Here is a 27489-nt window from a genome sequence, read left to right as displayed (position 1 = left end):
GGCCAGGCATTTTGTAGCTGTTCCTCTGTTGGGACTTGGCTGTTTTTCTTGTGATCAGACTAGGGTGAAGGGTTTGGGGAGGAGATCACAGAAGTGAAGAGCTATCCTCAACACATCATATCAGAAGACACACCATCAACTAGACTCTCACCACTGATATCGGCCTTGACAAGATGTCTGTGGCTCTTGGAAAGATGAAACGTGGCGTTTCAAGAAGCCACGTTTAAAAGGCTGAGGTTGATACGCGCAGCACCAGCACATGTAGGAAGCTGCTGTTTCCTGAGCCTGCGTAACAAACAGGGTCAAAAGGGAAGCAGAGGATGGTGTGAGCCCTCCCCTCTCAGTCCCCACCCAACACCCGGGACCTCGGCTGCAGGCAGCGCCCAGCTGGGGTAAGGGGCTGTGCTCCTCCCCGAGCCAAAGCCCCTCACCTGCCCTTCATCAGTGCCTCCTTCACCACCTCCCCTTGGACAGACAGCAATTGGCCCAGAAGCCCGCAGAACACATCTAGAAAGCAATCTCAGGGGTTTCAACCATTTCATTATTAAAATATTATTTTCACAGAAATATAACAGACAATATTAAAATCTGTATGGACCAAAAAAGACCCAGAATAGCCAAAGCCATCTTGAGAAAGAATTACAAATCTGGAGGCATAACACTTACTAATTTAAATCTATATTACCAAGATACAGTAATCAAAAGAGTATGGTATTGGCATAAAAACAAGTATAAATATCAGTGGAACTAAATACAAAGTCCAGAAATAAGCTCACACAAAATGGTCAGTAATTTATGACAACGGATCCAAGAATATATAATGAGGAAAGGACAATCTCTTTGATAAACAGTATTGTGAAACTAGGCAGCCACATGCAAAAGAATAAAACTACTTTACACCATATGCATAAAGTAACTCAACATACATTAAAGACTTGAATATAAGATCAAAAACCATGGAATTTCTAGAAGACAACATGGGCTAAAAACTCCTTGACATCAGTCTTGGCAATCGTTTTTCGGATGTGTCACCAAAAGGCAACAAGAGCAAAAATAAACAAGTGAGACTACATCAAACTAAAAAGATTCTGCACAGCAAAAGAAACCATCAACAAAAGGAAAAAGCAACCTACTGAATGGGAAAACATATTTTCAAAGCATATATACAATAAGGTATTGTAATATACAAAATATATTTTTTTTAAAACTCCTACAAGACTAATGATTGAACAACAGCATGGTCACTTCCTCCTCCTGGCTGTAGTCTTCCTTCTTCCTAGAACAGGTTAGGAATAAAAGACACAATGACATGGAAACATTTCCCAGAAACTACATTTCCAACTTTGTTATTAATCTCTCAAATCTAAATAGAAGTGCTAAAGTGGAACGCACAGAAAAATAAGGTAGGCATATGGAGTGAAATGAGATGAATTTGTTTAACCTAATTAGCATTTCTGTAAGCTGGATTTCATGTTAGCTTTTTTTGTTAGCAATAATTCACAATAAAATATCCTATGTGAGGTCTTAGATAAAATATAAGAAAATATAAAAATAAATAAATAAATAAATAAAACTCCTACAACACAGTTCAGTTCAGTCGCTCAGTTGTGTCCAACTCTTTGCAACCCCATGGACTGCAGCACACCAGGCTTTGCTGTCCATCACCAACTCCTGGATCTTGCTCAAACTCATGTCATCCAACCATCTCATCCTCTGTTGTCTCTTTCTCCTCTCACCTTCAATCTTTCCCAGCATCAGGTCTTTTCTAATGAGTCAGTTCTTCACATCAGGTGGCCAGAGTATTGGAGCTTCAGCTTCAGCATCAGTCCTTCCAATGAGTATTCAGGACTGATTTCCTTTAGGATTGACTGGCTGGATCTCCTTGCAGTCCAAGGGACACTCAAGAGTCTTCTCCAACACCAAAGTTCAAAAGTATCAATTCTTCAGTGCTCAGCTTTCTTTATGGCTCAACTCTCATATCCAAACATGACTACTGGAAAAACCATAGCTTTGACTAGATAGACCTTTGTTGGCAAAGTAATGTATCTGCTTTTTAATATGCTGTCTAGGTTGGTCATAGCTTTTCTTTGAAGGAGCAAGTGTCTTTTAATTTCATGGTTGCACTCACCATCTGCAGTGATTTTGGAGTCCAAAAAATAAAGTCTGTCACTGTTTCCATTGTTTCCCCATCTATTTGCCATGAAGTGATGGAACCTGATGCCATGATCTTTGTTTTCTGAATGTTGAGTTTTAAGCCAAGTTTTTCACTCTCCTCTTTCACTTTCATCAAGAGGCTCTTCAGTTCCTCTTTGCTTTCTACCATAAGGGTGGTGTCATCTGCATATCTGAGGTTATTGATATTTTTCCCAGCAATCTTAATTCCAGCTTGTGCTTCTTCCAGCCCTGCATTTCACATGATGTACTCTGCATGTAAGTTAAATAAGCAGGGTGACAATATACAGCCTTGACATACTCCTTTTCCTATTTGGAACCAGTCTATTGTTCCATGTCCAGTTCTAACTGTTGCTTCCTGACCTGCATACAGGTTTCTCAAGAGGCAGGTCAGGTGGTCTGGTATTCCCATCTCTTTCGAAATTTTCCACAGTTTCTTGTGATCCACACAGTCAAAGGCTTTGGCATAGTCAATAAAGCAGAAATAGATGCTTTTCTGGAACTCTCTTGCTTTTTCCATGATCCAGCAGATGTTGGCAATTTGATCTCTGGTTCCTCTGCCTTTTCTAAAACCAACTTGAACATCTGGAAGTTCACGGCTCATGTATTGCTGAAGCCTGGCTTGGAGAATTTTGAGCATTACTTTACTAGCGTGTGAGATGAGTGCAATTGTGTGGTAGTTAGCATTCTTTGGCATTGCCTTTCTTTGGGATTGGAATGAAAACTGGCCTTTTCCAGTCATGTAGCCACTGCTGAGTTTTCCAAATTTGCTGGCATATGGAGTGCAGCACTTTCACAGCATCATCTTTTAGGACTTGAAATAGCTCAGCTCCAATTCCATCACCTCCACTAGCTTTGTTTTGGTGATGCTTCCTAAGGCCCACTTGACTTCACATTCCAGGATGTCTGGTTCTAGGTCAGTGATCATACCATTGTGATTATCTAGATCATGAAGATCTTTTTTGTACAATTTTCTGTGTATTCTTGCCACCTCTTCTTAATATCTTCTGCTTCTGTTAGGTCCATACTATTTCTCTCCTTTATTGAATGCATCTTTGCATGAAATGTTCCCTTGATATCTCTGATTTTTTTGAAGGGATCTCTAGTCTTTCCCATTCTATTGTTTTCCTCTATTTCTTTGCGTTGATCACTGAGGAATGCTTTCTTCTCTCTCCTTGCTATGCTTTGGAACTCTGCATTCAGATGGGTACATCTTTCCTTTTCTTCTTTGCCTTTAGCTTCTCCTAGAACTGTTTCAGAGAAGGCAATGGCACCCCACTCCAGTACTCTTGCCTGGAAAATCCCATGGGCGGAGGAGCCTGGAAGGCTGCAGTCCATGGGGTCGCTAAGAGTCAGACACGACTGAGCAAGTTCCCTTTCACTTTCACTTTCATGCATTGGAGAAGGAAATGGCAAGCCACTCCAGTGTTCTTGCCTGGAGAATCCCAGGGACGGGGGAGCCTGGTGGGCTGCCGTCTATGGGGCCGCACAGAGTCGGACACGACTGAAGCGACTTAGCAGCAGCAGCAGCAGCAGCAGAACTGTTTAGTTCTTCCTACAACTCAGTAGCAATCAAATCAATTTAAAAATGGGCAGAAGATGTGAATAGACGTTTTTTTCCAAAGAAGACATACAGTGGCCAACAGACCCATAAATCATTAATCGAAACCACCATGAGTTATCATCAAACACCAAACATCAAACACTAAAGTGACTATTGTGAGAAAGAGAAAAAATAACAAATGTTGGTGAGGATACAGAGAAAAGGGAATTCTGGTCTACTGTTGGTGTGAATGTAAACTGCTACAGCCACTGTGAAAGAGTATGGAGTTTCCTCAAAAATTAAAGATAAAGCTAGTATATGGTCCAGCAATTCCACTTCTGGGTATTTCTCTAAAGAAAATGAAAACATTAATTCAAAAAAATACATGCACTTCAATGTTCATAGCTGCATTATTTACCACAGCCAAGACATGGAAACAATGTAAGTGTTTATCAACGGATAAATGATATACACACACACACAATGGAATATTATTCTACCATAAAAAAGAAGATCTTGCCATTTGCAATAACAAAGGTGGGCCTTGGGAGCATTATGCCGAATGAAATAAGCTAGACAGAGACAAATAACATGACCTCACTTACAAGTCCAGCCTCGAAAAGAGAGAGCGTTCTTGGATACAGAAACAGAATGCTGGTCGCCAGATGCGGGATAGAGACAGGGGAGCGACACGCAAAAGGCACACGTTCTAGTCATAAACGGGTCTTGGATGTAATACTCAGCAACCGTCGTTAACAATGCCAGACTTCATACATGGAAGTTGTGGAGAGAAAAATCTTAAAAGTTCTCATCATGAGAAAAATATATGTAACTATGTGATAGGACGGCTGTTAACCAGACCTACTGTGGTGATCATCTTACAGTGTGTACAAATGAATCATGGTGTGTATCTGAAACTAATATAATGCTACATGCCTACTGTACCACAATAAAAATGTATTTTATAAAGTTCACAAATAGAAAAATTGCTACAGATACTACTGTAGACTGTGGATTTTGAGTGATAGTGGTGTGTCAGTGTAGGCTCGTCCGTCTAATGACTGCACCACTCTGGAGGGGTGCTGACAGTGGGGGTGGTCTGAGGCGGGTAGGAGGTACGTGGGACATCTCTGACTTCCTGACCAATTCTGTTGTGAGCCTGAAAGTGCTTTAAAAAATAAAGTCAATTTTTTATTTTTGTTATTGAAGGATAATTACTTTACAGAATTTTGTTGTTTTCTATTAAACCTCAACTTGAATCAGCCACAGCCACAGGGGACATTACATATGTCCCCTCCCTTTTGAACCTCCCTCCCATCCCCTGCCCCATCCCACCCCCTCTAGATTGATACAGAGCCCCTGTTTGAGTTTCCTGAGCCATACAGCAAATTCCCATTGGCCATCTATTTTACATATGGTAATGTAAGTTTCCATGTTACTCTCTCCATACATCTCACCCTATCCTCCCCTTTCTTCATGTCCACAAGCCTATTTTCTATGTCTGTTTCTCCATTACTGCCCTGAAAATAAATTCTTCAGTACTATTTTTCTAGATTCCATGTGTATGTATTAGAATACAATATTTATCTTTCTCTTTCTGACTCACTTCACTCTGTATAATAGACTCTAGGTTCATCCACCTCATCAGAACTGACTCAAATGAATTCCTTTTTATGGCTGAGTTATATTCCATTGTGTAAATGTACCACAACTTCTTTATCCCTTCATCTGTCGATGGACATCTAGGTTGCTTCCATGTTCTAGCTATTATAAAGAGTGCTGCAATGAACAATGGGATACATGTGTCTTTTTCAATTTTGGTTTCCTCAGGGTATATGCCTAGGAGTGGGATTGCTGAGTCATATGGTGGTTTTATTCCTAGTTGTTTGAGGAATCTTCATACCGTCTTCCATAGTGGCTGCATCAATTTACATTCCCACCAACAGTTCAAGAGTGTTCCCTTTTCTCCACACCCTCTCCAGTATTTATTGTTTGTAGACTTTTTGATGATGGCCATTCTGGCCAGTGTGAGGTGATATCTCATTGTAGTTTTGATTTGCATTTCTAATAATTAGCGATGTTGCGCATCTTTTCATGTGTTTGTTAGCCATCTGTATGTCTTCTTTGGAGAAGTGTCTGTTTAAGTCTTTGTCCCACTTTTTGATTGGGTTGTTTGTTTTGCTGGCATTGAGTTGTATGAGCTACTTGTATATTTTGGAAATCAATCCTTTGTCAGTTGTTTCACTTGCTATTATTTTCTCCCATTCTGAGGGCTGTCTCTTCACCTTGCTTATTGTTTCCTTTGCTGTGCAAAAGCTTTTAAGTTTAATCAGGTCCCACTTGTTTACTTTTGTTTTTATTTCCACTACTCTAGGAGGTGGGTCAGAGAGGGTCTTGCTTTGATTTATGTCATCAAGTGTTCTGCCTATGTTTTCCTCTAAGAGTTTTATAGTTTCTGGTCTTACATTTAGGTCTGTAATCCATTTTGAGTGTATCTTTGTGTATGGTGTTAGAAAGTATTCTAATTTCATTCTTTTACATGTAGCTATGCTGTTTTCCCAGCATCATTTATTGAAGAGGCTATCTTTGCCCCATTGCATATTCTTGCCTCCTTTGTCAAAAATAAGGTATCCATAGGTGCATGGGTTTATTTCTGGGCTTTCTATCTTGTTCCATTGGTCTATATTTCTGTTTTGTTCCAGTACCATACTGTCTTGATGACTCTAGCTTTGTAGTATAATCTGAAGTCAGGAAGGTTGATTCCTCCAGTTCCATTCCTCTTTCTCAAGACTGCTTTGGCTATTCAGGGTCTTTTGTGTTTCCATATGAATTGTGAAATTTTTTGTTCTAGTTCTGTGAAAAATGCCATTGGTAATTTGATAGGGGCCACATTCAATCTGTAGATTGCATTTGGTAGTATAGTCATTTCCACAATATTGATTCTTCCTACCTAGGAACATGGAATATCTCTCCATCTGCTTATGTCATCTTTGATTTCTTTCATTAGTGTCTTATCATTTTCTGGGTATAGTTCTTTTGTTTCCTTAGGTAAGTTTATTCCTAGATATTTAATTCTTTTTGTTGCAGTGGTGAATGGGATTGATCCCTTACTTTTTCTTTTTGATTTTTCATTGTTAGTATATAGAAATGCAAGTGATATCTGTGTATTGATTCCTGCAACTTTGCTAAATTCACTGATTAGCTCTAGTAATTTTCCAATACTATCTTTAGGGTTTTCTATGTGTAGTGGTGCCAAACAGGAAAAGGAGTACGTCAAGGCTGTATATTGTCACCTTGCTTATTTAACTTATATGCCAGAGTACATCATGAGAAACGCTGGACTGGAAGAAACACAAGCTGGAATCAAGATTGCCGGGAGAAATATCAATAACCTCAGATATGCAGATGACACCACCCTTATGGCAGAAAGTGAAGAGGAACTAAAGAGCCTCTTGATTAAAGTGAAAGTGGAGAGTGAAAAAGTTGGCTTAAAGCTCAACATTCAGAAAACAAAGATCATGGCATCTGGTCCCATCACTTCATGGGAAATAGATGGGGAAACAGTGGAAACAGTGTCAGACTTTATTTTGGGGGGCTCCAAAATCACTGCAGATGGTGACTGCAGCCATGAAATTAAAAGATGCTTACTCCTTGGAAGGAAAGTTATGACCGACCTAGATAGCCTATTCAAAAGCAGAGACATTACTTTGCCAAGAAAGGTCCATCTAGTCAAGGCTATGGTTTTTCCTGTGGTCATGTATGGATGTGAGAGTTGGACTGTGAAGAAGGCTGAGTGCCGAAGAATTGATGCTTTTGAACTGTGGTGTTGGAGAAGACTCTCGAGAGCCCCTTGGACTGCAAGGAGATCCAACCAGTCCATTCTGAAGGAGATCAGCCCTGGGATTTCTTTGGAAGGAATGATGCTAAAGCTGAAACTCCAGTACTTTGGCCACCTCATGCAAAGAGTTGACTCATTGGAAAAGACTCTGATGCTGGGAGGGATTGGGGGCAGGAGGAGAAGGGGACGCCAGAGGATGAGATGGCTGGATGGCATCACTGACTCGATGGACGTGAGTCTGAGTGAACTCCGGGAGTTGGTGATGGACAGGGAGGCCTGGCATGCTGCGATTATGGGGTCGCAAAGAGTCGGACATGACTTAGCAACTGATCTGATCTGATCTGATGCAATATACCTGAAACATTTAATATTGTATATTAACTATACCTCAACTTAAAAATCTTTTTTTTTTAATTATATCTATTAACAAAAAAATCCTCTTTACAGTGCACCTCGTCCGGCCAGAGCGCGGAGGCTCCGCCCCCAAAGTGACCCCCCGGCGGTGTGGCCACCGCGTTCCCACAGTCCAGCTGGTGGCAGAGGACCGTGGTGTCTGCCAAGTCCCAGTGGGCCGCGCAGAGGGGCGCCCAGGCCCCCTGGACCTGGAACTCCACGCGCCCCTCACAGGCGCTGCTGCCGTTGACCAGCCGGAACTCTGCAGGGGGAAGGGGTGTCGGCGTCGCTCCCCCCGCGGGCCCTGCTGTTTCTTCCCTTCACACCCAGGGTGGGGCTCCCGGGGCCCCCTCTCTGCCAGCTCCCCACCCGCCTCATTGGCAGCGCCCAGCACATACATGTGTGCAGGGCTCTGTGCCAACCTTGGGGTCACATCCCTCTGTCCCCAAAGCCTGCTCCCTCTCCTTCCTGCTGGCAGCCCACAGAAGCAGCACTTCCTCAAGGGGAAGGGCTCACCTCCTGGCAGGAGGCCCCTGGAGCTGGGCCAGCTGCACCCGGAGAGGGTGGGGGTGGCACAGAGGGGCCTGGCAGGGAGGGGGCAGGGCCCCCTTCTGGGCCCCCTCAGTGCCCTGCTCCTGGCCTTACCTGAGCACCTGAGCCCCGCATCCTGGCCGTGCCCACACTGGTGCCCCGGCTCCCGATGGCAGTGGAACAGCAGGGACTCGTTGCCCGCACAGCGGAAGGCCTCGGCCCAGACGAGCCCAGAGCCCTGGCCGAAGTGGGCGCCCTGGGGTGTGGACACGGCCGCGCCGCACTGCAGCTCCCGGCACACCACGTGGGCAGTGGCCAGGTCCAGGTCAGCGTCACAGACGGTGCCCCAGGTCAGGCCATGCCTCACCTCCAGGCGCCCAGCACAGGAGTGCTCGCCACCCACCAGCCGGGCCTCTATGTGTCCTGTAGGCACAGAGAGTTCATACCATCCTTCTCTGCTCAGTGTGTTCATCGGTACTCCCTCCCACCCAGGGACCCCCCAGCGGCTCCCCACACCCACAGTGGTCTGTTCTTGCATCCAGTCCCTCTTACAACTCCCTGGGGCCGTTGGAGCCCCTCGCTTGCCACAGCGTTGGTCCGCAGTGGTCACAGAGCAGTTGTGCCCGTCGCTCCTGGACGGCCATGTTCGTGTTCCTCCCCCACGGCCAGGCTGCCTCTGAGCGCTGCATGGTGGCGGGTGCCTGTGACACCGAGGTGGCAGGTGGCGATGGGGACACCCAGGCGGCCTCCCCAGGAGCGTGGGACCTGGACTGCCAGCTTCTCTCCCATCCAGACCAGGGAGCCCTGCGCTGTTTTGTTGGCTCCGGCAGTTGAGTGAACTCTGAAGCTGTCTGGTGTGTTTCCAATAAGCCCCAATTACAGTTGAAGTTAGCCCAGAGATTCTCAAAGCTGGCTGCACCCTCCTCATGTGGGGGTGTGTTGAAAAATCCCCTAAAGGTTCTGATGGATTCTCCCTATGAAGGGCCCAGTGGACCCCCGGAGACAGTGATCCCCCAGAGACAGTGATCCCTGAGCACCACAGTGCTGGTCACTGTTGTACCTCCTGGAGAGAAGGACAGAGAAAGGCGCCAGCCGGCTGCCCTGCACCTACTCCTCCTGCTGCTCCCGTGGCTGAGGCTCTGGATGCCAAGAGCCATGAGCACAGACCTGCCACGCCCCAACACCCACTGTGCCCAGTGGGTGAGCCTGGACGTGCTTTCTCATCCCTCCCGCCCCTTTCTTTATTGAGGTCACTGGGGCTGAGCTTCTGTAACAAACAAGCAGGGCCTAGGCCATCGCCTGAGGTCAAGGCTGGGCACAGGCCAGCCTCCTCCCACCGCACCTCACCTCCCAAACAGCACCCTAAACCATCCAGCTCTTCCTTTAGACACGAAACGCACTTTCAAAATTCCATCTTGCACTGATTCTTTATGGCAAGGCCTTCAAGCGTGTGCATGCAGCAGGAGAGCAACCACTTACGCGGCTCAGGAGCCTCTCAGAGGAAAGCGCTACCTCTGTTAGAGAACCCTGGAAAGGCCTAATCCGAGGGGAAGGACCGTGGCATTTCTGGGGAGAGTCCTCTTCCTCCCCCGGCCTCTAGGAAGCATTCCTAAAATCATGAAACATTGGGTGCCAGTTCTTTATTGAGAGGTCACCCAGCTGACCCCACAAGGGGACACAGAGACCAAGAACCTCAAAAGTTATGGGCAGCCCCAGGTCAACTGGGGTTAGGCCGTGGACACCGGATCTAAAGGGTCACAGGGGCTCTAAAGGATGGGCAAGCGGCCTTCTTACCTGAGCAGATCACCTCACCATTCGAGACACAAGGCTTGAAGTTTGCCCAGTCGATCTTGCAGTTCAGGACGGTTGGCTCAGAGCCCTCACAGACAACAAACTGCTGCCCCTTTCTGGGACCTTCTGTCTCTGGCAGGGGGCTGGGGGCCTGCAGCATCGAGCCACACCCCAGCTCCTTGCAGAGGACGGTGCCGGCCTCGATGGACTGCGGGTCACAGGAGGTGAGTGTCTGGTTGGAGTGCTGCAGCCCCGGGACGCCAGCGCAGGGGCTCCTTCCACCCACCAGCTTTATCACTACCTCCAGACCCCCTGCAAAGAAGGAGTGAGTGTCAGAGAAGAAAGGCAGCCATGCCACTGGCCTTGCAGGCTCACCTCTCAGGCTGCAGGGTCCTGCCTGCTCCTTGGGGACTGGATCCTCCCTGTTCCTCACGGCCAAGCTCCCAGGTCCCCCTGCCTGGCTCCTCCACTCTGTGTCCAGAACAGTGCCCGGGAGTCCTGGCTTCGCCTCCGAGATCCTGCACCGGACTTCCAGCACCCACACCTGCCCTGCCACCCCCACCGACCCCGAACATTCTACCAGAGGAAGACAGGACGCTCACCTCCCCCACCCAATAAACTCCACTTGCCACTCCCGACCCCCACCTTGTCCGGGATCCCAGTCCCACCTCAGCCTTGGGCACAGAGAACCCCACCACCCATGCTCTGACCCCTGCCCCTCACTCCCGTGCCCCCCAGCCTCCCTCATCCAGCACCCACCCCCACTTCCTGTTGATTATTACTCTTTTCTGAAAGTCTGCACTCCCAGCCCCATCCCTGACCCCACAGCCCTGACTGACCCTCCTTTGAAGTGTTGCCAGGTCTGCATGCAATTCCTTGCAGCCCACCAACCTCCGCGTGCGGGTCTTCCTCCACACACACATTCCAAGCTTACGGCTTGATGAGTGTAGGCAAAAGCGTCTGCGTGTAACCACCACTCAACCAAGACCCAGCCTTCCCACTCCCCGAGGGGTCGGGAGCCTGGCGAGAATCGCCTGCCCACTGAGAGTGTCAGGCTCAGTTCCCTGCTGAAACTTTGGGTGCCTCTGAGCGCCCCTCCACCAGCCAGGCTAGACTAGCATCTCCCTGACTCCCCGACCTGTGGAGCGGGAATCTCATCGCCACTCTCAAGTCATCGGCCTGCGGGCCACATAGATGCGATTTGCCCATATGGACACTGCTCAGAGCACTGGGACGCTTCTGAGCCCGGTCCCCAGGCCACAGGCCTTTCCTGTGCTTCTGTGATAGCTGCGCACCCATGGCTGGTGGGGCCCCTTCCCTGCCCGCTGGGAGCAGGACTGCAGGGTCACCTCTTATTCCCAGGTCCAGCACAGGCCCCAGTGCGGGCATCAGAGGGAATGGGGGGAGGGGCAGCCCTTACCCACGCACATCACGGCCGGCACCCAGTCGTGCAGACAGGGCCGAGGGCCCCAGGCACCCAGAGCGCACTCCTGGATGGAGGACTCGTTGCCCTGGCAGGTCAGGCCGTGCAGCCAGGGCTGAGCCATTATCTCAGGGCCCGGGACCTCTTTGGGGGCACCCAAGGGGGCCCCACAGTCCAGCTCCCTGCAGACCACCACGGCCTCCGGGAAGCCCCAGGTGTCTGTGCATGCGGTGCCCAGCTGGCCCTGGTGGCAGAGCAGCAGGATCCCGTTGCAGCGGGTGATGTGAAGGAAGATGGTCAACTGCTCCTCAGGGGCTGCTCCTGTGGGAGATGCAGGCTCCGGTCAAAGAGCGCCATGCAGACTCTGCCCCCAGACCAGAGGGGTCTTTCCAGGAGCCCAGAAACAGGCCCCCCAGAGGCCCGAGGTCCTTTCATGGGACAAGTACAAACGTGTTCTGAGTGAGCTCCTAACACCCCCAGCAGCACTGACCGTTTCGGGGCCTCCGGGCTGGCCATGCTAGGGTCCTCCTCCCCACCCCCGATGCCTGCATCTTCATCATGAAGGTGCTGCAGAAGGAGCTCCAGGGCATCTGCCCCAACTCGGGCTGGATCCCTGGGGCCTTGGGCCTCTGAATCAGCATCCAGGCCCTTCTTTCCAAAGCTCAAGGCTGCCACCTCCACCCCCAGAGGACAGGGGGGCTCTGAGAGCCCACCACGGGGCAGACGAGGACCAGGCCACTGTGACCACCCTCCCAGGGCTTTCCTAGCAGGAGAGGGGAGGGACTCATGGTTCCTGATCCTCCTGGAAGAAGGCAGGACATGGCTCGAGGTGGCTGGGGAAGCATGGGGACCTCATGAGGGCAGGCTGGGTTGGCTTGTGGGATGGTGCTCAGGCCCAGATGAGGGTCAGGGAGAGGGAGCAGGTAGGTGAGCATCCAGAGGCCTCAGGTGTGGAAGGGACCAGCAGCAAGGGGCCAGAGTAGGGCACAGCGCCGTCTACACTGCCCCCAGGGTGGAGGGCCCATCCTCCCTGCCTGCCCATCCAGGTCACCAAAAATCTGCTCACGCTCCTTCACCCAGCTCTCCAGAGGTGGCAGGTGCACACTCGCACACTCACACACATGTGTGCACAATCGCTTGCACACTTGAGAGGATTCAGAATCCCCTCTGTCCCTGTCCTGACTCAGAGGATGAAATCCCTCCCGAGGGGTTCGCTGCCTGACCAGGGCAGCCACGTGGCCAGAACCCATCTGCAGCAAGGCCAGAGTGAGGGCCAGCCCCACCCTGGCTCCGGTGAGAGGAAGGCCCGGCAGTGGTGACAGCTGGGGGAATGCCCGCCTCGCCCGGGTGCTGTGTTGGGGCACCTGTGTGTTTCCTAACAAGGCCACAGCTGGAAGATCGGGCTGGGACACACAGCTTATGCAGGACACCTCTATGGACAGGAGCATCCCCCCCGCAGTCCCAGCCCAGAGAAGGGCAGGGAGAGTCAGCCAGGTCAGGACGTGGGGTCAGGGCAAAGCCGGCTGGGGCCACTGCTTGGCACCGTGGAGGCCTTAGGGGATTTCCTTGAGATGAGAGGAGACTGGCTATCAGTCTGAGACTCAGAGAAGGAAGACTGAAGGGCTCCTGGGAGACCAGAGAGGCCAAGAGAGAAAGGTTAGGAATGGAGGGAAGCAAAGCTAAACCCGACCTCCTCCCCACCTCACAGACCCTCCATGGCTCCAGGCCCCCCCACAGAGGGAGGAGGGGAGCTCCTGAGCCCCTTGGACCAGATGCTGGAAGCCTCGCGGGGGTGGCAGGGTGTGCGTGGGGGTGACGGGCAAAGCAGGGCACAGGAGGTGGCGAGATGAACAGTGTTGGAGGAGATCCCAGACAAAGCACCCACGGTGGTATTTTTACCAACAAACTGTATTTTTAAATCATTCTACACTGTAAAACATCTCAAGAATCATGACTAGTCACAAATGTCACAACTGAGGCTGAACCCTGGCACAGGGCATGGGAGCCCATTCCAGCCATACCCAGGGCCGAGCAAGGCCCACCCTTCCCAAGTCAGCCCATCTGCGCTGCCCCTGGAGCAGGAGCAAGACACTCACCTGGGGGAGCAGCCTGGAGAGTGAGCACAAGGGGCCCAAGGCCCAGGAGGCAGAGAGGGAGCCTCATGGAGCCGCCTGCCCAGCTGCCAAAGTGAATGCCCCGGGGCTGGGCCGCTGCGATACAGGCAGAGGCTGGGGCGAAGGGGCCAATGAGGGCCCAGAGCTCATCAGTGGCTGCACCTGCGATGCTGCACGCACAGGCAGCCAGTGGGCTGCACAGCCCCGCACACCCCATTTCCCTGTACGCGCAAGGAGGGCGGCCCTGGGCGGTGCCTCCATCTGGACAAGCACGCCTCCGGGCAGAAGGTGTGGCTGCAGAGGCCTCAGGGGACTGCCCCGGTCACCGGGAGGTGTGCAGCTCTGGGTGCCTGGCACCATTAGGGTGCAGGTGGGCGAGGTCCCTGTGCCCAGGACAACACCAAGCCACAACCTGGAAAGGCAGCTCCGTGCCCAGCGAGTTACCTGAAAGGGCGTTCCTCAGCCCAGGTGGCACGAGGCCTGCCCTGTGCGGACGGCTGAGTGCCGGGAGGGAAGAGCAGGAGTGTTTCTGTGCCGGGAGTGAAGGGACAGAAATGCTGAGCCCGAGGCCGTGACAAAGTGGAGAAACCAGCATAGGCCAAGAAGGCAGGCCCCGTGGGGGCCCCACGCCCCACGGAGGAGGGCGGTGCGGCCAAGGCGGCAGGTGCAGGCTGACAGCAGGGGCAGAGGGGAGACAACGCGCGTCCAGGCAGGGACGCTAGGAGTGGGCACTGGACCAGTGGGATGGGGCTTCAGGAGACCCAGGGAGGCTGCCACCCTAAGTCGAGTGGTCAGGGAAGACTCGGTAATAAGGACCTGAAGAACGGAGCTGGACAGTGTCATAGGGAAAAGGTTCTGGAGCAGAGGGAGCCGGTGTCAAGACCCTGGGGTGGGAGAAACTTGCCTGGTCCTGCAGCAGCTGGGGGCCCTGGGGCTGGGGCAGGGCAGGGCAGGGGCAGGAGAAGGCACACGGAGATGACTGACCTCCACCTGGGGGACAGGAGCCCCAGGGGGCCTGAGAGGATATGAACAGTGTGACCCTCACTCTCGGGCTGGCAGGGGAGAGACTGCAGGGAGACAGTCTATGAGGGCAGGCAGGGGCCCTGGCCAGGGCTGGGCAGGGTCATGGCAGGAAGGGCCCTTTTGCAAGTGAAACTGACTACATCCACCAGATGTGACGGGGGAAGAATTGCAGGTGGACCCAGGGACTGAAGGAGCAGAGGTGAACTACAGCCAGAGACAGGCTGCTTTTGATACGAGGTTAAATTTTTCAAAGATAAGATTATTTGTGTTTGCGCTTCGTTCAGTCACTTCAGTTGTGTCCGATTCTTTTCGACCCCATGGACTGTAGCCCACCAGGCTCTGTCCATAGGATTTTCCAGGTAAGAATACTGGAGTGGGTTGCCATGCCCTCCTCCAGGGGATCTTCCCAACCCAGGGATTGAACCCCCATCTTCTGCATCTCCTGCACTGAAGGTGGATTCTTTACCAGTGAGCCCAACATTAAATTTACCAAGGTATAATTAACATACCATAAAATTCGGCATCTGAAACTAAAATGCAGTGGCTTTTAGTATATTCACAGCACCATTTAATTTCCAAACACTTTGTCGCCCCGAAAAGAAACCGCGTGCCCACTGGCCGTCACTCCCCAGCCCCTGTCCTCTGCTCTCAGCCCCGCCACTCACCTGGCCTCTGCCCTCGGATTCGCCGAGTCTGCCTGTTTCTCACAAATGGAATCAGGCAGCATGTAGCTTTCCGCGTCTGTCGTTGAGCTTCGTGTGTTCAGGAATCATCCCTGCTGTGTCTGTGCCAGTCCTGTCTTCCTTTTACGGCTTAGCAGCATTCCACTGGGTGGATGGGCCCCCCTCCCAAGTGTCAGTTAATGGACACTTCCGGGTGTTGTGACGAATGCTGCCGGGGGCGTTTGTGCACAAGTTACTGTTTGAACGCACATTTCCACTTCTCCTGGGTGTGCACCTAGGAGTGGAACCGCTGTGTCACGGCTGACCTGAGGCGGCCTCTGAGGCTGCAGGATGCCTCCCAGAGCAGCTGCGCTGCTCACATTGCTGTAGCCCCGCATTTCGGGGAACTCAGAAGGACAGCGCACAGAGTGGGGCGCGGTTCATTACACAGGCGGGCCCAAGGCAGAGTCTCCTCGGAAGAGTTCGGGAAAGGTGAAAAGGAGACACCGCGGGTCCGTCCACTTCCCAGAGTCCCTCTCGCCGGCATCCGTCTTGGCTGAGCGGTCCTCCTGACTCAGGGTCCTTCCTGGCGGCGGGCGCTTGGCTCAGCCAAGACGGATGCCGGCGAGAGGGACTCTGGGAAGTGGACGGACCCCCGCTGTCTCCTTTTCACCTTTCCCGAACTCTTCTGGTTGGTGGTGGCTTCTTAGTTCCGTATTCCTTACCAGGACCTCTCTATTCGGTTACACAGATAATTAGGGTATTCTTTTAAGCAACAGAGAGTCGAGGTAGGAGCCCTGGGGCTCTTCCTTCCTGGGGCCTGGTTTTCCAGGTGGAATGTCGCTTCCATGGATACTGGGCATAGCGCTCCAAGTCCACAGTGCGACCCAAGATGGAGTCCTGCTTTCAAGACGGAGCCTGTTCTGTCTGTTTCCTCCTTCAACGTGTCTGCCTCCCGAGTGTGAGGGCTCTGATTCCTCCATCCCCTCACTAACACTTGTTAGTGCCCCCGTAGTGGGTGTGCAGTGGAGTCTCCCGTGGTCTTGCATTTCCTCTCTGGCTGATGACGCCGAGCATATTTTCATGTTCTCATTGCCCATCAGCACATCTTCTCTGGCGAAATGTCTATTCAGATCTTCCACCTAACTTGGAATGCGGTTATCTTTTCACTGATATGTTGTAAGAGTTCTTTACATTTTCTGGACATTAGACTCTTATTAGATATATAATTTTCAGATATTTTCTTCTATTCCAAAGGTTATCTTTTCCCTTTCTTGATATTGTCCTTTGATGCATAAAAGGTTTTAATTTTGATGAAACTCAATACACCTTTTTTCTTGGTTGTTTTTCCTTTGGGTGTCATTTGTAAGAAACCACTAAGTCAAGGTCATGAAGATTTATCCCTATGTTTTCCCTAAGAGTTTTATGATTTAACTTTTAAATTTAAGTCTTTGATGTGTTTTTTCTTTTTTCTTAAATTTATTTCTTTATTTTAAATGAAACAAAGATGAATATTTTTAATGATAAGAGGTACAATTCACAAAGAAGATAGACATCATAAACCATTACACACCTTAACAACAAAGATACATAAAGCAAAAATAAGAAGAAATACAAGGGAAAATAAAAGTATATAATCATAGTGAAACATATTAATATTTCTCTGAGAATATTTTATCAAGCACAGGAAAAATAAGAATAGGAGCATCTTGAATGATGTTGAGAAGGTAACCAGCAGGAAGGCCAGGGGTCTCCAAATGGAGGAGACAGGCTGCGAGTGTCAGGCATTTTTTATCTCTCTCTCAAGTGGCAGGAGGAAACAAACTAATGTTAAAAATTTTCCTCGGTTCTATACAAATTTAAAAAGAAGTTTCTCTTAAAGTTCTGTGTTGCCATAACAACACCTGGGTCCACCTGAACTTAACTTTTCTCAAACCTTGAAGTAACCGATTTTCTTATGGAAATGTTTGTCTTCAACTATGTCAATGAACCATGTATTCTGTCTTCAAGTCGTTTCTGACTAAGACCCAGAACAGACTTGACAAACCAGTATGTTTTTTACTCACGCAAATGTTCTCTTAAGCTATGTTAATGAGACTGATTGAACCAGAGATCAAATTGCCAACATCTGTTGGATCTTCAAAAAAGCAAGAAAGTTCCAGAAAATCATCTATTTCTGCTTTATTGACTATGCCAAAACCTTTGACTGTGTAGATCACCACAAACTGTGGAAAATTCTGCAAGAGATGGGAATACCAGATTACCTGAACTGCCTCTTGAGAAATTTGTATGCGGGTTAGGAAGCAACAGTTAGAACTGGACATGGAACAATAGACTTGTTCCAAATAGGAAAAGGAGTACATCAAGGTTGTATATTGTCACCCTGCTTATTTAACTTCTATGCAGAGTACATCATGAGAAACTGGGCTGGATGAACCACAGGCTGGAATCAAGATTGCCAGGAGAAATATCAATAACCTCAGATATGCAGATGATACCAGCCTTATGGCTGAAAATGAAGAACTAAAGAGCCTCTTGATGAAAGTGAAAGAGGAGAGTGAAAAAGTTGGCTTAAAGCTCAACATTCAGAAAACTAAGATCATGGCATCTGGTCCCATCACTTCATGGCAAATAGATGGAGAAACAGTGGAAACAGTGGCTGACTTTATTTTGGGGGGCTCCAAAATCACTGCAGATAGTGATTGCAGCCATAAAATTAAAAGATGTTTATTCCTTGGAAGAAAAGTTATGACTAACCTAGATAGCATATTCAAAAGAGACATTACTTTGCCAACAAAGGTCCATCTAGTCAAGGCTATGGTTTTTCCAGTAGTCGTGTATGGATATGAGAATTGGACTATAAAGAAAGCTGAGTGTGGAAGAATTGATGCTTTTGAACTGTGGTGTTGAAGAAGCCTCTTGAGAGTCCCTTGGGTTGCAAGGAGATCCAACCAGTCCATCCTAAAAGAAATCAGTCCTGAATATTCATTGGAAGGACTGACACTGAAGCTGAAACTCCAATACTTTGGCCACCAGATGCAAAGAAATGACTCATAGGAAAAGACCCTGAAGCTAAGAAAGATTGAAGGCTGGAGGAGAAGGAAATGACAGAGGATGAGGTGGTTGGATGGCATCACTGACTCAATGGACATGAGTTTCAGTAAACCCCAGGAGTTGGTGATGGATAGGGAGACCTGGTGTGCAGCAGTCCATGGGGTCGCAAAGAGTCAGACACGACTGAGCGACTGAACTGAACTGAACATGACACTTAACAGCATCAAAACAAAAAACCATTAAAAAAAAAAAATGGGCAGAAGGGCTTCCCTTGTAGCTCAGTAGTAAAGAATACACCTGCTAATGCAGGCTTCAGTCCCTGGTCCAGGAAGATCCCACATGCCACAGAGCAACTAAGCCCATGCACCTCAACTACTGAGCCCATGCTCTAGAGCCTGAGAACCACAGCTGCAGAGCCCACACACTGCAGCTACCGGAGCCCGGGCTCTGAAACAAGAGGAGCAACCCCAGAGAGAAGCCCAAGCACCACAGCTAGAGAGGAGCCCCCACGCACTGCAACTAGATAAGAAACCCTCGAAGCAATGAAGAACCAGCACAGCCAAAATAAACAAACAAAATTATTTATTTAAAAAATGGGCAGAAGACCTAAACAGACATTTCTCCAAAAAAGACACTTCCCAAGTGGCATTAGTGGTAAAGAATCTGCCCACCAAAGCAGGAGACCCAACAGATGCGGGTTCGATCCCTGGGTGGGGAAGATTCCCTGGAAAAGGAAATGGAAACCCACTCCAGCATTCTTGCCTGGAGAATCCCATGGACAGAGGAGCCTGGCGGGCTACAGTCCAAGGGGTCGTAAAAAAGTCAGACACAACTTAGCAACTAAACCATCACCATTACAATCCCATAAGAACTTACTTTCTCCTGAGCACCTGAGCCCCGCATCCTGGCCGTCCCCACACTGGTGCCTGGCCCCCAAGGGCAGTGGAACAGCAGGCACTTGTTGCCTGCACAGAGGAAGGCCTCGGTCCACACGAGCCCCGAGCCCTGGCCGAAGTGGGCTCTCCCAGTAGTGGACACAACCACACCACAAGGCAGCTCCTGGCACACCACGTGGGTCACAGCCCTTGATCCAGGTCAGCATCGCAGATGGTGGCCCAGGTCATGCCATACCTCACCTCCAGGTGCCCAGTGCAGGAGGGTTCATCACCCACCAGCCGGGCTTCTGTGTGTCCTGGGGGCAGACCTTAGGCTGAAGCAGACCCTTACCTGAGGGGTAGGCAGGCCTCTGGGCAAGTCCCACGGGCAGGAAGGATGCAGGAGAAACAGCCCCCAGGGGCCCCCCGGGGGCCGGACGCCACTTGGACTCTGAGAGCAGTGCTCACGTCCTGCCCCTTAGGCCCCACAAGGGCTGTGGGTGGAAGACAGCCACTGCAGCCCTGCACCCAGGGCCTGGGCTCTCACCCCCAAAGCTGGGGCTGCATGCATGGCTGGCACTTTAATATTCCAGTCAGTTAAATCCTGGTGCCTGTCCTCACTTTGGCTGATGCAGTCAGAACCCTGTGGGGGGAGGTGGCATAGCAGAGGGTCATCTCTCCATGTGACTTCAGGGCCACCAAGGAGAGAAGCAGGGTCCTAGGGAGGCTCCCAGTCGCTCTCCCTCCCAGGGCATGGAGGCAAGCTGGCCAAGCTGGAGGGCCCCTGCCCCTCCTCCAGGCAGTGGATGTCCCCTTAATGCACTGAGCATGGTTAGAGTGGGTGCCACTGTCTCAGAGATCTTTGGGCTGTGTCTCCCTACCTGTGATTGTCATTTTCATTCTGTCTGCCCTCTGATGGAGAAGGATACACTAAGGTTATCCGTTTAGTCAAAGCTATGGTTTTTCCAACAGTCATGTATGGGTGTAAGAGTTGAACTATAAAGAAAGCTGAACACCAAAGAATTGATGCTTTTGAACAGTGGTGTTTGAGAAGACTCTTGAGAGTCCCTTGGACTGCAAGGAGATCCAACCAGTCCATCCTAAAGGAAATCAGTCCTGAATATTCATTGGAAGGACTGATGCTGAAGCTGAAACTCCAATAGTCTGGCCACCTGATGCAAAGAACTGACTCATTGGAAAAGACCCTGATGCTGGGAAAGATGGAAGGTGGGAAGAGAAGGGGATGACAGAGGATGAGATGGTTAGATGGCATCACCGACTCAATGGACATGAGTTTGAGTGAACTCTGGGAGTTGGCGACGGACAGGGAGGCCTGGCATGCTACAATCCATGAGGTCGAAAAGAGTCGGACACGACTGAGTGACTGAACTCCCTACCTGAACACAGCACCTGGGAGTCTGTAGGCAGCTTGCCCAGGTCCAGGAAGTTCAGATTGAACCTGTAGCTGAAGATGCTGGACTGTTTCCTTACAGTTCATGACCTTGGGCACTCAGCCCTCAGGGACCCCAAAGAGGTAGGGTCTAGATGCCTGGAGCGCAGAGCGGCTCCCCAACCTCCTGCACAAGACACCCGCCTCCACTGCGTGCAAGCCACCCTTCAAGACAGGTCTTCCCGTCCACGGCTCTCAAAGGTCCCAGCACAGGGATGCCCACCACTCAGTCCCTGGGTGGCCAGCGTCCCACCTGCTCAGCAGCACAGGAGCCCACCTTCCTCACCTGAGCCCCGCGGCCATGAGGGCCCCACTCCGCACGCAGGGATCAGGGCACTGGGGCAGAAAGGCCCTTCCCTCCCTCCCAGGACCCCGGGGAGGGAGGCAGCCAGCAGGTGCATCGAGCTCCCCCAGCCAGGTGCCCAGGAGCGTGGCAGGAACTCGCCCCTTGCCCTCTGGCTTCGGTGGGCTCCCCACCAGAGCAGAGAGGGCTAGAGGCAAGCCTCGCTCAGCCACAGGGCAGGCGGTGGGGTTGGCCTGGGGGTGGGGGTGGAGCACCGCACTGCAGATGGTCATGAAGGTGACAGTCCCCTGAACCCTGAAAGGGCTGGGGCATTAAAAGCAGCTGGGGAAGTGCTGCCCGGCCTTCGGAGAGGGCACACGGCTCAAGAAGGTGCCCTGTGTAGGGTCATCATAACAGGGGGAGGGCGGAGGGTCACAGCCCAGGGCTCCTGGGCTTCCACCCTGTGGGCTCCCTCAGGCGGGAGTGGGGCGTGGCGGGGAGTGTGGCGCGTCCCACCTGGGCTGCACAGTGCTCACGCATCCACACGGGCAGCCCCAGAAGCCCCACAGCCCCAGTGCACAGCCCCAAGCGAGGCCCATGCACCGGCTGCTCTGGAGCAGGGAGCGAGGCCTCTCCCGGGCCGCGGAGGTGGGGGCGTGGCTGCCTGCAGACACACCTGCTTCCCGCCCCTGCCCAGTGGTCGAGGGCCCGCCCTGCAGCAGAGACAGGGACTCGATGGCTAGGCCTTCCAGACAAGAATGCATGTAACTTTGCAGATGGCGGGAAAGGTGCTTCTTGTCCAGGATTTTCAAAACTTAAAAATCTTTGTGTATGGTGTTAGAAAGTGTTCTAGTTTCATTCTTTTACAAGTGGTTGACCAGTTTTCCCAGCACCACTTGTTAAAGAGATTGTCTTTAATCCATTGTATATTCTTGCCTCCTTTGTCAAAGATAAGGTGTCCATAGATGCTTGGATTTATCTCTGGGCTTTCTATTTTGTTCCATTGATCTATATTTCTGTCTTTGTGCCAGTACCATACTGTCTCGATGACTGTGGCTTTGTAGTAGAGCCTGAAGTCAGGTAGGTTGATTCCTCCAGTTCCATTCTTCTTTCTCAAGATAGCTTTGGCTATTCCAGGTTTTTTGTATTTCCATACAAATTGTGAAATTATTTGTTCTAGCTCTGTGAAGAATACCGTTGGTAGCTTGATAGGGATTGCATTGAGTCCATAAATTGCTTTGGGTAGTATACTCATTTTCACTATATTGATTCTTCCAATTCATGAACATGGTATATATCTCCATCTATTAGTGTCCTCTTTGATTTCTTTCACCAGTGTTTTATAGTTTTCTATATATAGGTCTTTAGTTTCTTTAGGTAGATATATTCCTAAGTATTTTACTCTTTTCTTTGCAATGGTGAATGGAATTGTTTCCTTAATTTCTCTATTTTCTCATTATTAGTGTATATGAATGCAACGGATTTCTGTGTGTTGATTTTATATCCTGCAACTTTACTATATTCATTGATTAGTTCTAGTAATTTTCTGGTGGAGTATTTAGGGTTTTCTATGTAGAGGATCATGTCATCTGCAAACAGTGAGAGTTTTACTTCTTCTTTTCCAATTTGGATTCCTTTTATTTCTTTTTCTGCTCTGATTGCTGTGGCCAAAACTATGTTGAATAGTAATGGTGAAAGTGGGCACACTTGTCTTGTTCCTGACTTTCAGGGAAATGCTTTCAATTTTTCACCATTGAGAATAATGCTTGCTGTGGGTTTGTCATATATAGGTTTTATTATGTTGAGGTAAAACTCCTAGAGGAGAACATAGGCAAAACACTCTCCGACATACATCACAGCAGGATCCTCTATGACCCATCTCCCAGAATACTGGAAATAAAAGCAAAAATAAACAAATGGGACCTAATTAAACTTAAAAGCTTCTGCACAACAAAGGAAACTATAAGCAAGGTGAAAAGACAGCCTTCAGAATGGGAGAAAATAATAGCAAATGAAGCAACTGACAAACAACTAATCTCAAAAATATACAAGCAACTCCTACAGCTCAATTCCAGAAAAATAAATGACCCAATCAAAAAATGGGCCAAAGAACTAAATAGACATTTCTCCAAAGAAGACATACAGATGGCTAACAAACACATGAAAAGATGCTCAACATCACTCAGTATCAGAGAAATGCAAATCAAAACCACTATGAGGTACCATTTCACACCAGTCAAAATGGCTGCGATCCAAAAGTCTACAAGCAATAAATGCTGGAGAGGGTGTGGAGAAAAGGGAACCCTCTTACACTGTTGGTGGGAATGAAAACTAGTACAGCCACCATGGAGAACAGTGTGGAGATTCCTTAAAAACTGGAATCAGAACTTCCATATGACCCAGCAATCCCACTGCTGGGCATACACACCGAGGAAACCAGAATTGAAATAGACATGTGTACCCAAATGATCATCACACCACTGTTTACAATAGCCAGGACATGGAAGCAACCTAGATGTCCATCAGCAGACGAATGGATAAGAAAGCAGTGGTACATATACACAATGGAATATTTCTCAGCCACTAAAAAGAATACACTTGAATCAGTTCTAGTGAGGTGGATGAAACTGGAGCCTATTATACAGAGTGAAATAGTCAGAAAGAAAAACACCAATACAGTATAGTAATGCATATATATGGAATTTAGAAAGATGGTAACAATAACCCTGTATAGGAGACAGCAAAAGAGACACTGATGTATAGAACAGTCTTTTGGACTCTGTGGGAGAGGGAGAGGGTGGGATGATTTGGGAGAATGACATTGAAACCTGTATAATATCATATATGAAACGAGTCACCAGTCCAGGTTCGATGCACGATACTGGATGCTTGGGGCTGGTGCACTGGGACGACCCAGAGGGATGGTATGGGGAAGGAGGAAGGAGGAGGGTTCAGGATGGGGAACACATGTATACCTGTGGTGGATTCATGTTGATATATGGCAAAACCAATACAATATTGTAAAGTTAAAAAAATAAAATTAAATTTAAAAAAAAACTTAAAAATCTAATTTCCTCCTCCTTTCCAATTTGTGCCCTTAATTTCAACTTTCCCAAGTTTCCTCGTGCTGTATTTTGATGGCATCAACGACATTAACAAAGTAAAAGGTTAACACAAATGAACATCCAAGGACCAGGTTCGGTGGAATCTCTGGAGCTGGGGCCCCGCCTTTGACACGCCTGCAGGCACTTCCCCTCAGGTGGCCCTGCTCGGCCGAGCCAGCACCACCGGTGGGCCCTCACGGGACATCCTCCCAGCCCAGGGCCCACAGGGCACCCTCCCCGGGAGGGAGGGTCACAGCCGGGGAGGGAACAGCACCAGCTTGGCCCCTCAGGCCCTGCAGCCGCCCAAGCAGGCCAGCGTGCAGCCCTCGGGCGCAGGAGGCAGCCTCTCGCTCGACGGGAGCCGGTCCGAGGAGTCAGCCTGTGAGCCCCACCCTGTCTCCCCAGCGCATCCACCAGCCGGACACGTGAAGTGGAGACGCCTGTGGTGAGACTCAGGCTGGGCTCCCCGCAGAGCTGAGGCCCCATGGAGGCCAGGCTGGAGCCAGGGGCCAGGCTTGGTGGGAGGCACGCCTTTCTGCCTACACACAGAGGTATGCTGCAGAATGAGTCCACGCTCCAGCGTGTCGTGAACAGACAGCAGTCTGATGCAAACCCTTAAAAACATGACTCTCAGAGGGCGGTGTCCTTGGGAAGCAGCCAAAGGTGTGACAGCAAAGGAGTAAACGAAAGGACGTCAGCAGCCACTGAGCATGTGGTGCGGGCCAGGCAGCGCGTTAGCGGCACGTTCTCGTGGGAAACACAGAAGCACAGAACAGGCAACTCGTGCTGCTGGCGATCATGCTCGGGTCTTTGCATCTTTGAAAAGTTCTCAGTGGATATAAGCCAGGATACTGAGGCATTCTTTTCTGAGTGACAGAACACATGTTTTTCTTTTTCTCTCTTGCTTACATTAGTTTTTGAATGTGCATTATATTCTAAGCAGAATAAGATCAATAAAGGTTACTTTCCAAAAGATTTGCCAGAGAACCAGTTTTACAAAGAGCAGCCTGGGTTGTCAGATGAGTATGGAGAAGACGAGGGGTTTCTATAGAAGTCAGGGGCTTGTCAGCAGGCCCCTCTGTGCAGCAGCCCCAGCGCCTCCCAAACCGCAGCCTGCGCTGTGCACTGAGCTGCACCCCAGCTCAGACCTCAGGGGCGCATGGACCTGCAGCAGCCTCAGTGGGGTCCCCAGTGGGCTCTACTCACAAGGTGCCTGCCTAATCAGTACCCCCGGGTGGACTGAGAGGGCTGGGAGCCCATGGGGAAGAGCTCACACTCTGCTCTGCTGGGGGTGTAACCAGAATGCCGGGGGCAGAAGGGAGAGGCATGCGGAGAGGGGCACGTGCACCCTTCCTGAAGTCCCCACCCTCTGACTGCTGGGCTGGCACCCTGACTGTTCAGGCCTCACCCCACTTTCTGCCAGCTCACTTTCCTCCAACCCAGGGACCTTCTCCCCCTGCACATCTTCTCCCACTCCCAGGACCCGCAGATGTCCAGTGCACACCATTAAGCCAGGCTGGCCAGCTCTCTGGGCCAGCAGGCAGGCCTTGAACATGCACAGGGGTGCAAGGTGGGCTCAGACACCCAGGAAACCCCTGTGTGTCCCCAAAGCTCTGTGAGGAGCTGCCCTGGGACCTGGTGACTTGCCCTCCTCACTGCACCCGAGGCTCTGCCCAGTCCCTCTGGACATTAGCCTGAGCATCTTCCTCATCAGGGCTCCCGTCCAAGAGAGAACTTCATGTTCACATACGCCAGCACCGTGGTCCCTGAGATCATAGCAGCGTCTCTCTTACAGCCCAAGGGTGGGGCACAGGGGAAGGGCCGGGAGGTGGGAGGCAGCAGACAGACACTCCAAGAGCCCAGCGCAGTGGTGGCCACCGCAGGCTGGCCAGACCCCGGAGTTAAACATGGAGGGTGGGCGGTAATCAGTGGCAGTGCTGGACAGGCCCTGCAGGCGAGGATCACAGGAGAAGGAAGCCTGGTCCTTCCCAGGGTGCTGAGTGGGAGTTGGGGGTCCAGAAAGGTCTACACGTAGGGGAGGGGCCTGGTCATTTGCATCTGATACCAGACCCGCACAGGGAAGAAGACACAGGGCAACTAGCTTCCGAAAGAGGGTGTGGTCAGGGAGCTGTGGTCACAGGGGCTTGGTGGGGGCATCAGGGCTGGACATGCATGAACGCTAGGGACCCTGGCACACCTGAGCCAGGTCAAGCAACATCCACAGAGGAAAGGAGGGGTGGCCTGGAGCTGGTTCATCAGGGACGCCACCCCCCTCCCCCCGCCTCACACACACACACACACACACACAACTCAGGAGAACCTTGAGGGCAAGAGTCGACAGCTAAAGACCCTCAGAGCCCACCCCAGACCAGGGCGAGGCAGAAAGGGGGCCAGAAACAGATCCCAGGCCGTGGTGGGCATCTGAGGAGTGTCTGAGATGAATTATGGCTGAGACATTTAATAAAACTCTTTAAGAAACAAGGAGGATGAAAGCCCCAGACACACTGGCCTCTCCCCTGCCCTGGTCTCGCTGATGTCCCCTGGAGCCGGCTCGTGGTCAGCACGTCCTGGAGCAGAGGCCGCTGAGGTCTTCCTTCCCAGCCTGAGGTGTGAGGAGGCCCTGGCTATGAAGAGCCCCGCCTGCATTGAAAGAGAAAGACACTGGTTGGGGACCCTCAACAATTCCTCAGAGACCCAGGACTCCTGGGCCCTGGCTTCCTGCTCACCGTGAGGCCAGAGGGCAAGACAAGGGCAGGGCAGGGGCCGGGCTGCTGCTGGCGCGCATCCTCCCAAAGCTGCTCAGCCCCTACAGCGGCTGCCGCTCGAAAGGAAGCCCAAAGAGAAGCCCAGGCCCCTCCCTAAACCCCGAGTCTGTCCCTGAGAAGATTCTAGTCTAAGGGACAACGTGGAGGCGGAAACCAAGTGTCCCGGCACCAAGCCTGCACGGGAGTGAGTCACACGCACGCGGGAAGAGTTCTCGGGCTTTGGATGCAGAGGCGGGGCGGGGCGCGGCGCGGCGGGGGGGGCGGGGCGGGGCGGGGCGCGGCGCGGCGGGGGGCGGGGGCGGGGCGCGGCGGGGGGCGGGGGCGGGGCGCGGCGGGGGCGGGGGCGCGGCGGGGCGGGGCGGGGCGGGGCGCGGCGGGGGCGGGGGCGGGGCGCGGAGCGGGGCGGGGCTTTGGGTGCAGGGGCGGGGCGGGAGCGGGGCGGGGCGGGGCCCTGGGCGCAGCACCAGC

General features: G+C 51.0%; 1 protein-coding gene across 1 annotated transcript; it reads right to left on the bottom strand.

Moving 5' to 3' along the window:
* Positions 1 to 223: 223 nt before the first annotated feature.
* LOC129636741 (scavenger receptor cysteine-rich domain-containing protein SCART1-like) lies at positions 224 to 21172 on the bottom strand. Its single transcript, XM_055560344.1, has 13 exons — positions 21156 to 21172; positions 20817 to 20905; positions 19681 to 19736; positions 19421 to 19603; positions 15761 to 15785; positions 14710 to 14795; positions 14441 to 14621; positions 14250 to 14334; positions 13788 to 13975; positions 10272 to 10580; positions 8580 to 8900; positions 7999 to 8208; positions 224 to 285 (listed from the first exon to the last, which is right to left on the bottom strand). Exons 1-13 carry the CDS (start codon positions 21170 to 21172, stop codon positions 224 to 226), a joined length of 1812 nt encoding a protein of 603 aa, XP_055416319.1.
* Between the last annotated feature and the right edge of the window lie 6317 nt (positions 21173 to 27489).

Source organism: Bubalus kerabau, chromosome 22 (assembly GCF_029407905.1).
Source record: "Bubalus kerabau isolate K-KA32 ecotype Philippines breed swamp buffalo chromosome 22, PCC_UOA_SB_1v2, whole genome shotgun sequence".
NCBI lineage: Eukaryota > Metazoa > Chordata > Mammalia > Artiodactyla > Bovidae > Bubalus > Bubalus kerabau.
Note: the sequence above shows the minus strand (reverse complement) of the source record. Positions and strands in the feature narration are given on the sequence as shown.

Coding starts and splice junctions, on each gene's coding strand:
- LOC129636741 (XM_055560344.1), bottom strand. Junction 19,604..19,680: donor CCTGCACTGGGCACCTGGAG/GTGAGGTATGGC, acceptor GTGGTGTGCCAG/GAGCTGCCTTGTGGTGTGGT. Junction 10,581..13,787: donor TCTCCAGGCTGCTCCCCCAG/GTGAGTGTCTTG, acceptor CCTTCTTTGCAG/GGGGTCTGGAGGTAGTGATA.